Genomic DNA, 14,702 nt, shown 5'->3' with positions numbered 1-14,702 from the left:
TGTTTTCAGGGCTGGTCTGACTGCCAAAGATCACGGATGTGGTGAGTGGACTGGGTACTGCAAATCGATTTGGCTTTTAGTACCAATGATATAACTTGACACTAAAGGGGCTTAGGCCTGACGAGGAGGGGCAGGAGTGGACTGAATCATTAAGAGGTACACCACTTTTAATGAATCAGTCTAGACACGAAGTGACGTGTGCCCCTCTGCGCCTCACTACTATTCTTATTCCAGTCAGGACTGGAGTAAGAGTTATGGCAAAAGGAACACCACTGCTTGTCATGAATTTGAATGGGGGTCACCACGACCCATCATGCCCCCATCCCACCCCAGTGCCCCCACTTAGTCGGAGCTGGACGGCATTTTCATACGGTTAAGGCATGTAGCTACTCCTAAATTAATGCCAGTTTATCATAGGAAGGGTATTACATTTGCTGACGCGTTCACACCGCCAGTGGAGACTAGTGCAGCTTTTTTTGGTGGTTTGCATTTCTTATCCCACTTCTGTTATGGCTCCATTCCGTTTTCTCTTACAGGAACAAAGCTATTGAAGAAGCTACAAAACTTATAGTCCAAGACCTTTCAATCACGGATCACCCCGAGCTGTGTGACAGGGTTATAATGGCTGTGATCCCACACATGGTCTTCACAAACAGCCAGGTCAACTCTGCGGAGAGTACCATGGCGGTGTACCTGGGGCGGAGTGGTGTTTGTCGCCTGCACCCATTACTACAAGGTTGGCCAGAAGGTATTGCTCTAATGTTTTTCATTTGTTACAGCCTGTACATTACATAATATGGAACAATTTAGTCCTTGTAGTCGATTTTGTACATTTGAAGGTGAGATATTGGGTCTTCATTAAGTGATTAGTCCTGTACATTGAACCGAACCTCAAATTAACGCCCTGTTTATCTCTCACCCCCAGCACTTAATGGGAGTTTCGAAAAGGCTCAGCCTGGAAATTGTGCAGTGGTCGTGAACTGCAACTTCTCTCAGCTCTTGTCTGACAATATGGCTGCCATGGACACTTCTGCAATTTTAAAGATGGTGCGTAGCAAATTTTACTCCGCTGTTTCTATGTTTGTGCTGGTTCCTGAGAAAAACACGATTCTGGGGTTACAAGCACCCCATCTTCCAAAGATTTTATGGGAGAGTGGTGAAATAGTGGCGACAGCAAGGAGGTGCGATACTGTGGAGCACACGGTGCGTCCTCCCTGGAATGGTGAAGAATGTCCATGCCACATAAAAAATAAAAAAAAGAATAATTCATTACGGCAGACATGATACAGGTTGTGTCTGCTTCCTCTAGACACTAGTAAGAGACTGAGCTACATAGCGTGTGATGAGGGTATAGTCCATCAGGTTGAGCCAAAACTTTTTTCACCCAGTGTCTAGCTGCTAATTTGCATGACATATACCCATAGTCTTGTCCTGTCATTCCGAACACCACCTCTTTCCCCCATGTGTACAATGGGAAAGAAATTTTAAGTACAAAAATTCAGTCTTTCTGAATTTTACCTACTATGACTCAAAAGATTTATTATAAGATATTAGTTTGTGCCACAAGGAGAGCTGAAAGTTGCACCAAATTTTCAAAGTAATAACCCAGTTTTTCTCAGGAGACTAACTTGGTAGGGACATCACATTGCCAAATCTCTGCTGGCGTGCATGAGTAGCCGACATCGCCCACCCACAATAATCGGACAGGTGCGCGATATCGATCGCTCGTGCACTTTGTGATACAGAAGTGAGCGGAGGTGAATTACCCCTTTAATAAATACTTTGTACTGGGTTATAAAACATCAGTCTTGGTAAATTGTCCAATATTCCCTCCCTTACAATTACTTTGGGTCCTTTTGTACAAATGTTCTGCCCAGTGACTATTAGACCTGCTAGGAGAGTGAAACTCTTTTTGTAACATCATAACTTTTTTGCATGGTTCTAATGTTGCTTATTGTACTTTAGCACTTTTTCTTTTCGGCTTTTTATAGGTTGAAGAATTGCTGCATTTGGCTGACAAGGACATGGTCCTGGTAAGACAGAAGATGACTTTCCATGTGCTTAGCCATGCCCTGGTGATGGCGTGCTCTAGCGCCCAGGACCCTGAGCTGCGGCTCTCAATGAGGATTTTTCAGCTGCTTGATAAGAAGCTGAGGAGCGTGCTGGCTCTAGTGCAGGCGAGTGATCCATCTCCAGTGCCGATGTCTCATCATTGTGAATGAAGCTTGGAAAATAACCTGTGTTGTGTGGCGGGTGCATGACATATGTATTATATGGTCTTTACTGGTGTTATCAATATTTTGCTACAGGACATGGAGGATAAGTGGCAGCTGGATAAATCTAGTGGTGATCAGCTTCATAGAATTGTGCTGACGGATTATATCGAGAAGCTGAAGGCTGGGGACAACGCCGGCATGGAGGAGGCTGTATTGCTGCTTTTTACATTGAAGAACTTCCTGAAGAAACTAAAATGTCCAAAATCTTTCCCTAATGGTGATAAAAAAAGTCCTTCATTTTAATCTACTACTGTTGTAGTGCTTATTAGTATATAATTATTTTATAGTTGGTACAACTGTTCTTAAGAATTCTTAGTCCACTTTGGCTTATAGAAAAATTTTTCTGAGAGGGAATTAAAAGAGGATTTTTGGACTTGCCCTAAAATCTCAATCTCGTAGCCTTCATTGGGGGAACACAACCAAGTGGTTTAGGCTGAGGCTATGTGCACACAAAGCGATTTTAATGCGTTTTTGCGGCGTATTTTCGCCATGAAAACGCATTAAAATCGCTTGTAATAGGTCTGCCATTTACTGCAATGCAAATCCGCATGTGCTGTGCACATCATGCGGAAATACCGCTGCAAATTCACATTGCGTTAAAACCCGCAGCAAGACCAATTCTAGTGTGATTTCGCTGCAAAATTGACGCCATTAACTTGCATTGGATCGCATAAGAGCCGCATGACTACATGTAGTCATGCTTATCTTGTGCGATTAATGCGCGGATTGTACCCGGGTCTGGGGAAGAGGAGACTCTCCTCCAGACCCGGGTACCATAGTACCTGTAAGTAAAAAAAGAATTAAAATAAAAAAATAACCTTATACTCACCTGATGGCCCCCGCTCTGCTCCCGGCATCGCTGCTGGCTCTGTGGCGGGTATCGGCAATGTAAAAGGACCTTCCATGACGTCATCAGGGGCCATCAGAAGGTGAGTATAAGGTTATTTTTTAATGTTCCAATTCTTTTTTTTTTTTAACATTATGTTGGTCACACAATATAAATCCATGCCAGTTGCATGGATTTATATTGTGTGACCAACTTTCAAGCATTTTTCCAAGTGATGCTAAAAGCGCTTGACTAAAGCATGTGAAATCGCATGCTAAAAACGCTTGACAAACGCTTGTCCCTGGCAGAAAAAACGCATGTACAATCCACATGTACAATCCGCATGCGTTTTTTCTGCCAGGGAGATGCAGAAACGCTCAGGAAAAATCCGGAGCATTTCTGCATTGTGGGCACATAGCCTCACACTAAGAATTACAGCCTAAAGAAAAAAAAGTCGGCTCGGCCTCAGCAGGCTATAGCCGCCTACTAGCATTAAAGGGGATTTCCCACGAACAAAAGTTCATTTTCATCAATAATCTTGGCATAATAATTTCCACAATTTTAAATAAAATGTTCCTGTGCTGAGATAATCTTATAAATGTGCCCCTGCTGTGTACTGTGTAATGGCTGTGTCTGACTGTGCAGGAACATGGTCTGATCATACCACAGCTCCTGGGCAGGGGAGGAAGCAAAAGAGTATACAGACAGGACAGCAGGGGATCACAGCTGATTCTTTCTGTGAGATAAAACATTTCCCTTCCTGTTTTTAAACAATGTTTTACTTCAAAGAAAGAATCAGCTATAATCCTGTGTTGTCTTGTCTGTATACTCTTTTGCGTCCTCCCCTGCCCAGGAGCTGTGATATGATCAGACCATGTTCCTGCACGGTCAGACACAGCCATTACACAGTACACAGCAGGGGCACATTTATAAGATTATCTCAGCACAGGAACATTTTATTTAAACACATCCAATTGTGGAAATTATTATTCCAAGATCTATTGATTAAAATGAACTTTTGTTAATGGGAAAACCCCATTTAAGCTATTCAGTTACTGAGGAAAGCAGTAGAAGCAGAGAAAAATATGAACACACATGCCCAACTGGACCACAGAGAAAGAATTGTGGGTGCTTTCAAGAAAGGGATTTTACAGCAAGTCCAAAAATCCAATTTTCTCAGGCGCTTCATTGATGGACACAGGAAACCAGGGGACGACCCAGAGATAGGAACATATATTAATGTATAGGGCAAGTCCCTCAAGTAGACTTTCTCGTCTCAGGCCATGGGTGGCTCTGGAGACTACATGGTGCCAGCAGCACAAGTCGCAACGGGTTGGCCTGATGGGAATTTACACTTTTAAAATGCTTAGGCAAAATGGGCAACAAGATGGGGTTGGGCAGGCTGGTGTGCACAGTTTTGAGGTGCCAGACCTAGTGGAGGTAACAGAGGAAAATGAGAGAAATAAAGGGAATGGGTTAATGATGCCAGGAGGAGGAGAGCCTTGCTGGAAGCTCCGGTGTCTGTTCCCATGGGCAGACAGCCTACTAGTCCTAGGTTCCTAGCCTGAAGTGTGTGGAGGAGCACTGGAAAGGATGGCCCTGAGGACGGGGGATCATGATGCCCACTGGGGAGCACATCGAATCTGCTGGTGTGGCAGGTAATGCATGCAGAGTGAGAAAATGGCACAAGGGAAAGAAAAGCCTGCGTGAGGGCCAGCTTGGCTGAGGGAAAGGGGGTGTAGTCTGCTTGGACCCAGCTAGGTCGCAACTGGAGCCAGGGACTAAACTTACTGGCCCCAGCAGTGGCACTACGAGGACCGCGGAATGAGTGGAAATGAGCGGAGTAGCCAAGAAAGGGTCCTTTCAAAGGATAGAAGACCGCAGAAGAAGCCAGAAAAAAATGACTTGAATTGACCCCTGAGAGAAAAAAACAAGCAGGCTAGCACAACGCAGTGGGATGCAAGGAGAAGATCTACTCTCCTTGCCTGAATAGGCTTGTTCCAGTGGTCCAGGTCTTTGATCTGACTTTGCTCTGGGGGTACCTGAATGCTGACTGTGTTAGTAGAAGAAAAGGTCCTGCCATCCAGATGAGAGAGGATATGGCCTGACCACTGGCTGATTGAGCACATCAATCTTTTATTGGGTCGATGCTACAGAGGGGCCCATCCCACTCTTTTTCCCTATCTAGAGGAGACAAGAGAAGATTAGTTGAAAAATAAAAACCACCATTGGCTGAAACCTGTCTGGAGACTTCAGACCCATATCTGCCTCCAGGGTGACACTAAGCTAAATTGAATAGTTTACTGCCAGTAGACTGGTGTATCCTGCTGAGGAGGAATTGGCTATTTTGCTTAGGTTGTAATTCTTGATGTCTGCCTCTTGGAGGCAACAGTGTACACCTTATGATTTCCTGTGGTCCCCAATGAAGCGCCTGAGAAATGTGGATTCTGTAGGCAAAGCTGATATTGCAATATGCACGAATATAGCCTACTGCCAGGCAAAGTACTATGCCAATATTACTTGCCAAAAGTTATTTAGAATGGTTTTCCTATGTCATCTATTTATTGCCTATCCATAGTGTGTGCCATAATTGTATAGTAGATGGAGGTCCCACCAATGGAACCTGCAGCTATGCTGTAAATCAGGTGGTCAGAATTCTTCATCTGTAGGAGACATCCCGAGCACGTGTCCACTCAATGTAGCAGGCGACGGGGTACAGTTTTTGATATAGTTGTGGAACCAGTACCTACTTTGAGATGGGAATGCCCCATTTAGATTCTACATGTACTATCTAATAATTGTAAGCATTTATTCTTTGCTATATAACAGTGCTTAAAAGTCAGAGAATGCCCAAAGGCTTAGGCTACATGTTCTAATAGAGGCAGTGCACATGTGCAGACCTCTCCATCCAGCTAGGAGCCACCGGATTTCAGTCATCAAGGCGTGATGGCGTTGCTAGTCACCGCTCATTGAACGGCAGCACGGTAATAGCATTTGGGGACATGACCGATTCGCTTTAAGTAAAGGTGCCCTGGAGTTAGATGGGCCAAATTCATTAAAAGGCCCACACTTCTTAATTAATTAAGCCGGTCAGCACAATTTTTTAATGTAAAGACATGGCTGTAATGGCGCTGTAATACAGAATACATTGATAACTTTTGGTGAAGAAATCCGCTTTGTTCTTTAATCACTATTTGAATGTTTCTGCTGCTTGATTTCGGTGCACAGAGGCCGGACTGTACACGGGGTCTTCTCCTCCCTGTCTGTGATTCCCCTCCACCTGCCTCCGATATTTCAATGACCCTCCTCCTCTGTATGAAATCTCAGCAGTGACCTGTAAATCAATGACCGGAGGAGAAGACCTAATTAGTAGAAAACTTCAAACGTTGATTACAGAAGAACAACAAAGTGGATTTAATCACCAAAGATATGAATGTAATTAGTATTATAGCCCACTACAGCCATGTCTTTACTGTACTTTACAAAATCATACTGACAGGTTCTCTTTAAAACTGACTTGCACTGTCGCCAGTTGTGTTATGTCAGGGGCTCGCGGACATTTCTGGCGCAGTTTGACATTTCTGTGTTGCAAACTATGATGAATTTGACAGAGGGCTTCGTCAAACCCTGTCCTGCCCCAGCTCTGCCCAACATTTTTGCACAACTTCAAAGCTGCACAAAAATTTGCAGCATTTCGTTTTGCTTGACAACAGAAAACTGACAAACTCATGTATTCAGGGCCCTTGTGTAATAAGAAGCTGTGGATTAGATTATGCTGACATACCTGTGATTTATATAGTTTATGTACAATATATTTATTTTTTTCCTAGGGGAAACTTGGTGGAATCCTGAAACCATGGATGACCTGAACAAGAACTATCTGCAGCTTCTCATCGGCCTGTTTGATGTGATTGTCGTGGGCGCCAGTGAAGGCCAGCATGTCGACAACTTCCGTGCTCTCCTGAGCATCTTCTTCTTAGTAGGTCTATGGTTATTCTCCTCTGTATAGCGTTTTTTGTCCAAATATCAGTTGCTTTTCCTTTTTTACATATTTGTAATTTGAAGGGTGACATGAATAGATTCTCCACTTCACTAACTGGAAATGGGATGCGTTCGGATTAATTGTGTCTTTAAACAATGTCTAGTCTTCTGCGGTGTTCAGACATGTTGTCAGCAATGCATGGAAGCCTAGTAGTGTGCCCAGCCCGCATGTTGGCTCTTCACTTCTTGTCATAGTACTACAGTCACACATTGGTTATAGTCAGTATCACTAGACTTGTGTTTATTCACTCTTTGCACCAATTCTTTATGCAGATTTTCTTGTGTTTCTTGAAACAACTCACCGATTTTAGCAGATGGGTTTTATTGTCGACTCCTGACAGTCTTTAGACCTTGTTGGTCTGTCTCCTTGTGCAGAATACAATGCACTTTTCATTTTGAGATTATTCAGTCTCTCTGGACAGGCTCATTTGTTGCTGCCTATTTGCTCATTTACATTTTAATGCCAATAGATTGATACAGTTTAGAGCCACAGTTAACATTAACGTGTGTCTTTCATATATTAAATGTGATTGACTAAGGGTCTGCTTTAAAAAATTAGTGCAAATGTCACATAATTATATATCTGATATATATATTTTTTGACTACTTTCCCTTTCTTCACCTAGCACTGCTTAACAGGTTCAATCAAATTGTTCAGTTTCCTCTCTCTGCTCTGGACATACGGCTACAACCTCTCGAGTCCTTTGGGCTGCACAGTAAATGCAGTGTTGCAAACACGAGCCTTCTATATTGGTCAAGCCCTACTGTCATCTAAGCCAAAAAAAGAGTTGCAGTCAATTTTCTCCACAGGTATAGTATATCTGTATTGACACTTTACATTGTGATCATTAAACTATTTGTCTGTCCATTTAACACACGCCGGTCTGCCCCCCCCCCATGTAACTCACGGACAAGCTTGTCCCGTCCCCCCCCATGTAACGCACGGACAATCTGGTCCCCCCCGCCCCCATGTAACGCGCGAACAATCTAGCCACCCCCTCCATGTAACGCACGGACAATCTGGTCCCCCCCATGTAACGCACGGACGCGCTGGCCTCCCCCCCCCCCCCCCCCCATGAAACGCACTGACAATCTGGTCCCCCCCCCCCACCCCCCCCCATGTAACGCACGGACAATCTGGTCCCCCCCACATGTAACGCACAGACAATCCCCCCCCCCCTTGGAACGCACGGACACGCTGGCCTCCCCCCATGGAACACACGCTGCACGCTGGCCCCCCCATGGAACGCACGGACACGCTGCCCCCCCCCCCCCCCATGGAACGCACAGACACGCTGACCCCCCACCCCCATGGAACGCATGGACCCGTTGTGCCCTCCTTCCCAGGGGCAAATTTTAATATGCTATTTTGCTAATCTTCTTCCATGACTTCTGATGTTTTCATGGTTCTGCCCCACAGTGGCTGTGTCTTTGCTGGTGAACCTGGCTAATCCTATACGAGAGGTGCGCAGAGGAGCCATTGCTTGCTTAAGTGCCCTTAACATGGTGAAGGAATCGCCGCTTTCCACAGTCGTACAGGCAGTATTAGAGAGAACGGAAGAGATTGTCGCCGATCCTAATTATGTGGCCCAGGTATGCCACATTCTAGTGATTATCTTCTCCCCTTTGACATGTAATTGTTGTATGTACGTTGTATGTCCTGAAAGTCTAAGGATCATCAAATTTTGTCTGTATCACCAATGTGATTGAGCTCTTCTTTCTGTTCAGGCATTAGCCAGTGTGTTTGAGCAGACGCAGACATCTACCAAGGCTTCACAAAAGCTGAAAGCATTGACCGAACTCCTGAGCCTCCTCCAGAACCCCAGCTGCCCCTCATATGTCAGTAAAGTGTTACTGAAGGTTCTCCACTTTGTAAATGGAGAGGTATGTATGCCTAATATTAGCGATTGCTTAAACATTAAGCGTTGTGATCAGCTCAAACACATAGGGGTCTGTAAACCAATGCATTTTGGGTGGGAATGTTTCCATGTGCAATAAAATGTAATAATAGGCTTTAAGCCAGGGAAGGAAGTTATTGTTCTTGGCATCTCTTGAAGGCCAATATACAAATACAAAAGTATTGTGACTAGTGTTGAGCATTCCGATACTGAAATATCGGGTATCGGCCGATATTCGCGGTATCGGAATTCCGATACTTAATTCCGATACTTTTACAATATCGAATACCGGAATCGGAAGTTCCCATAATGCCTGCGCTCTGCAGTGTCTCTGAAGGATGACAAGCGTGATGGCAGCGCTCAGCTGAGATCCAGCCTGTCATCAGAATGCCATCCCAGCGTGGGAGAATTCTCCTGATTGTTTAAAAGCCGGCGCGCGGTAAAAAGCCGCCGGCTTTTAAACAATCACACAACCCCATACTGCTTCCCCGCAGCCTCCCACCCCGATCCTCCGCTCCCCTCGCCACCTCCCATCCCGATCGTAAGTTAAGACCGGGCGGGGAGCACAGCACCAAGGAGCGGGGAGCGAAGGACCCGGGCGGGGAAGCCGGCAGTGAAAAGACTTCACCGCCGGCTTTCCCGTTCTGTGCTGCGCTTTCCCGCCGGTTATTTCAAATGAACAGCTGAGGTATCAGGTGATGCCGATCAGCTGTTCATTTGAAGTAGCCGCGGTGCCCTCGGAGGGTTCATGTGAGTTCATGCTTGACTGCATTGCATGAACTCACATGAACTTTCCCACGGCCGCACAGGTCAGCCTCACCTCCCAGACCCGTCATGATTGGTGTGTGCGGGTGTCTGCGGTGTCTGCGTGATGTCTGCGGGTGTGTGTGCGATGTCTGCGGGTGTGTGCGATGTCTGCGGGTGTGCGCGGTGTCTGTGCGATGTCTGCGGGTGTGTGCGATGTCTGCGGGTGTGCGCGGTGTCTGTGCGATGTCTGTGCGATGTCTGCGGGTGTGTGCGGTGTCTGTGTGATGTGTGTGGGCAGGCTGACATAGGCCGATGTGACACTACTACTCCCATCGGCCTATGTCTGTCCCCCGTCCACTCGTGCCAGCAGGATCAGCTCGATGGGAGCAGTAGTTCCCATCAGCCTGATCCTGCTATTTAAATTGCCCTACTGTGTCCCCAATAAATGTTAAATACATGTCATTGGTGGCCAGTGGTTGCCTACAATAAATTAGTTCATACATTACCTGTCCCCGCCGATCGCCACCTAAAATAAAGTAAAAAATAAAAAACTACACCTATACTCACCTAGACACCTAATTCCCCGAAGCCATCGATCTCCTGTAATAAAATATAAAATAATAAACCACAACCTTATCCTTACCCCTCCGTAGTAGTCCACGAGTGTCCCACGATGATCTCCAGTTCAGAGCAGCCACATAGAATGTGACCACTCTGAACCGCTGCTGCCGCTAGAATGACGGGGCCGTAAAGCAGCCCCGTCATTGCGTAAGCGGGTTCGCCGGAGTTCAGGCACGCTGCTCCGGTCAGCTCCTTTACGGCCCTGCTGTATCGTGAGAAATTCCCACGGTACAGCAGTGCCGTAAAGGAGGTCTCCGGAGCTGCGCTGCCTGAATGCACTCCGGTGACCTCAGTCAGTGGCTCCCGCTGCCGGGAGCGGACGTGTTCCCGGCAGCGTGAGCTTACAGCAGCCATGCACAGCTGTCACCATCTCCAGATGTGACAGCTGTGCATGGGAGATCAGCGCAGGAACGTGGACAGGTAACTATTTTTTTTTAGTAAACTAAGAATTAAATAAAATGGTGTGTTTTATTTCAAATAAATTATTTTTTTCTGGGTGTAGTGTGTTTTTTATTTTTAACACTTTGTAGGTTAGTAATGGGGGTGTCTTATAGACGCCCATCATTACTAACCTGGGCTTCATGGCAGCTGGCGCTGACATGAACCCCAGCCCCATTACCCCCTGCCACCGCACCAGGGCAGCGTGGAAGAACGAGGCTAAGTGCCAGAGTTGGCTCATCCTATGGATGCGCCATTTCTGGGGCGGCTGACGGCTGGTGTTTCTAGCCTGGGAGGGGGCCAATATTCATGGCACCCTTCCTGGGCTATTAATATCAGCCCCCAGCTGTCTGCCTAGCCTTTGCTAGCTATTAAAATAGGGGGGACCCCACGTCATTTTTTTGGGGGGGTCCCCCATTTTAATAGCTAGTAAAGGCTAGGTATTCAGCTGGGGGCTGATATTAGTAGTCTGGGAAGCTCCGTGGGTATTACCCCCTTCCCAGGCTTCAAACATCTGCCCCAGCCGTCTGCTTAACCTCCGCTAGAGACTAAAATTATGGGGGATCCCACGCCAATTTTTTTTTTAAATAAATCCTTTATTTGAACACTAAATGACATTTGAGGAGTTAATAAAGATGCAGTCCCTAAATTATTATTTATTTTTTAATTAATTTTTCCCAAAAATTTTGACGTGGGCTTTGCCATATTTTTGTATGCCAGCCAGGTACAGCATCCAGTTTCTATGAACGCACCATTTTCTGGGGTGGCTGCGGACTGCAATTTGCAGTGGGGGGGAGGCCCAGAAAGCTTGGGTCTCCCTGCGCTGCAGATTCCATCCCCCAGCTGCCTAGTTGTTCCTGGCTGGACACAAAAATAGGGAGAAGCCCCACGTATTTTTTTTTTTTAATTATTTCATGAAATATTTTTTTTAAAAAAGGGCTTCCCGATATTGTTGTGTCCGGCCAGGTACAAATAGGCAGCTCGTGGTTGGGGGCAGCCCGTTCCTGCCTGCTGTACCTGGCTGGACACAAATATAGTGCGAAGCCCCACGTCAATTTTTTTTTAATTATTTCAGGAAATTCATGAAATAATTAAAAAAAAATTGACGTGGGGCTTCGCACTATATTTGTGTCCAGCCAGGTACAGCAGGCAGGAACGGGCTGCCCCCAACCACCAGCTGCCTATTTGTACCTGGCCGGACACAACAATATAGGGAAGCCCTTTTTTTCTTAATTATTTCATGAATTTCATGAAATAATTAAAAAAAAAAATACGTGGGGCTTCGCCCTATTTTTGTGTCCAGCCAGGTACAACTAGGCAGCTGGGGGCTGGAATCCGCAGCGCAGGGAGACCCAAGCTTTCTGGGCCCCACCCGCTGCAAATTGCAGTCCTCAGCCGCCCCGGAAAATGGCGCGTTCATAGAAGCGCCATCTTCTGGCGCTGTACCAACTCATCCAGGGCCCTGGTGCGGTGGCTCACTGGGTAATAAAGGGGTTAAAGCCAGCTTGGCATTATCAGCTGGCCCTAAGCCCGAAATTCATGGGGTCACGCCAATATTAGACATGACCACCTTGAATTTCTAGTAAAGTATTTAAAAAAAACACAACACCCAGAATAAAGTCCTTTAATTGAAATAAAGACACAATTCTTTATTGTTCTAAATTAAACCATACTTACCATCACGCCCATTCCAGCTGAAGCCAACGATCTCCTGCAATAAAAGAAAAATAATAAACCAACATCATCCTTACCTTTCCATGGTTCCCACGACAGCTTCAGCTCTGCTACATCGAGATGACAGGCTGGACCGCAGCAGAACGCTGCCATCCAGCCTGTCATCCCGCAGACACTGAGAAGCGCAGGCATGCTTGCGCTCCTCAGTGTCTCTCTGTGACGTCATCCAGATGAGCCGAGTTCATGTCCAATGAACTCGGCTCACCTCATGCACGTCACTGACAGCGTGGGAAAATTCTCACGCTGAAGCGCTGAGTGCAGGAGAATTTTCCCACGCTGTCAGTGACGTGCATGAAGTGAGGTCATGTCCAATGAACTCGGCTCACCTCATGCACGTCACTGACAGCGTGGGAGAATTCTCGCGCTGAGTGCAGGAGAATTCTCCCACGCTCTCAGTGACGTGCATGAGGTGAGCTGAGTTCATTGGACATGACCTCACCTCATGCACGTCACTGACAGCGTGGGAAAATTCTCACGCTGAAGCGCTGAGTGCAGGAGAATTCTTCCACGTTGTCAGTGACGTGCATGAGGTGAGCCGAGTTCATTGTCGGCTCATCTGGATGCCGTCACAGAGAGACACTGAGGAGCGCAAGCATGCCTGCGCTTCTCAGTGTCTGCGGGATGACAGGCTGGATGGCAGCTTTCTCCTGCGGTCCAGCCTGTCATCTCGATGTAGCAGAGCTGGAGCCATCGTGGGAACCATGGAAAGGTAAGGATGAGGTTGCTTTATTATTTTTCTTTTATTGCAGGAGATCGTTGGCTTCAGCTGGAATGGGCGTGATGGTAAGTATGGTTTAATTTAGAACAATAAAGAATTGTGTGTTTATTTCAATTAAAGGACTTTATTCTGGGTGTTTGTGTTTTTTTTTTTTTAACTTTGACTATGGGGTTAGTAATGGGGGTGTCTTATAGACGCCTCTCCATTACTAACCTGGGCTTGATGTCAGCTGGTATTATAAGCTGACATCAACCCCAACCCTATTACCCCACTGCCACCGCTACAGGGCAGTGGGAAGAGCGAGGCTAAGTAACAGAATTGGCGCATCCTATGGATGCGCCATTTCTGGGGCGGCTGACGGCTGGTGTTTCTAGCCTGGGAGGGGGCCAATATTCATGGCACCCTTCCTGGGCTATTAATATCAGCCCCCAGCTGTCTGCCTAGCCTTTGCTAGCTATTAAATTAGGGGGGACCCCACGTCATTTTTTTTGGGGGGGGGTCCCCCATTTTAATAGCTAGTAAAGGCTAAGTATTCCGCTGGGGGCTGATATTAGCAGCCTGGGAAGCTCCGTGGGTATTACCCCCTTCCCAGGCTTCAAACATCTGCCCCAGCCGTCTGCTTAACCTCCGCTAGAGACTAAAATTAAGGGGAACCCCACGCCAATTTTTTTTTAAATAAATCCTTTATTTTAACACTAAATGACAAGTACAGTAATCAACACTATCACTGTACTTCTTATATATGTGACTGACATGTTTCTATCTATCTAATCTATGTATGATTCTCTATTCCTTCTATTCTAAATTGTCGGGTACCGCTGCTGAATTGCCGGCCGGCTTTTTTAAAGAGACGGTGCATGAAAACACTAATATTTTTTTTAATAAATCCTTTGCACTAAATGACAAGTACATTAAGCAACACTGTCACTGTACTTCATATATATGTGACTGACATGTTTCTATCTATCTAATCTATGTGTGAAGCTCTATTCTTTCTGTTGTAAATAGTCGGGTACCGGTGTATGCGCTGATGAATTGCCGGCTTTTCGCATAATACATTCTACATTATTCTTAGTTGTTTTCCTTCATGTAGAATTAACCTACAAGGAAACAAAGGGTTTATTTTCATTCCGATATTTCTGTCCCATTTACTTGCATTGGTTTCCGGTATCGGAATCGGCGACATCCGATACTTTTTGAGTATCGGTCCGATCCAATCCGATACGATATTTCCTGATATCGGAAGGTATCGCTCAACACTAATTGTGACACATACATGTTTCACCCATGAGGAACTCTTATGATACCTCATCTAAATATTCTAAATCTATAGACATTTTTGGCCATTCGTCCAAAAGACCATTTGTGAGGTCAGACACTGCTGTTGGGTGAGAGGACCGGGC

General features: G+C 45.9%; 1 protein-coding gene across 1 annotated transcript in view; it reads left to right on the top strand.

Annotated features, from left to right (window-relative positions):
• Positions 1–14,702, top strand: part of HEATR1 (HEAT repeat containing 1) — an 83,518-nt gene that overhangs the window by 32,671 nt on the left and 36,145 nt on the right. The window contains exons 15-22 of the mRNA XM_073672541.1: positions 537–748; positions 926–1,047; positions 1,992–2,177; positions 2,310–2,493; positions 6,933–7,081; positions 7,770–7,953; positions 8,564–8,736; positions 8,872–9,027. Coding sequence (XP_073528642.1) covers positions 537–748; positions 926–1,047; positions 1,992–2,177; positions 2,310–2,493; positions 6,933–7,081; positions 7,770–7,953; positions 8,564–8,736; positions 8,872–9,027 — 1,366 coding nt within the window. The remainder of the gene's footprint in view (positions 1–536; positions 749–925; positions 1,048–1,991; positions 2,178–2,309; positions 2,494–6,932; positions 7,082–7,769; positions 7,954–8,563; positions 8,737–8,871; positions 9,028–14,702) is intronic.

Source organism: Phyllobates terribilis, unplaced genomic scaffold (genome assembly GCF_046119375.1).
Source record: "Phyllobates terribilis strain yellow unplaced genomic scaffold, ASM4611937v1 Scaffold_3__8_contigs__length_932513732, whole genome shotgun sequence".
In the NCBI taxonomy this organism is placed as follows: Eukaryota; Metazoa; Chordata; class Amphibia; order Anura; family Dendrobatidae; genus Phyllobates; species Phyllobates terribilis.
Note: the sequence above shows the minus strand (reverse complement) of the source record. Positions and strands in the feature narration are given on the sequence as shown.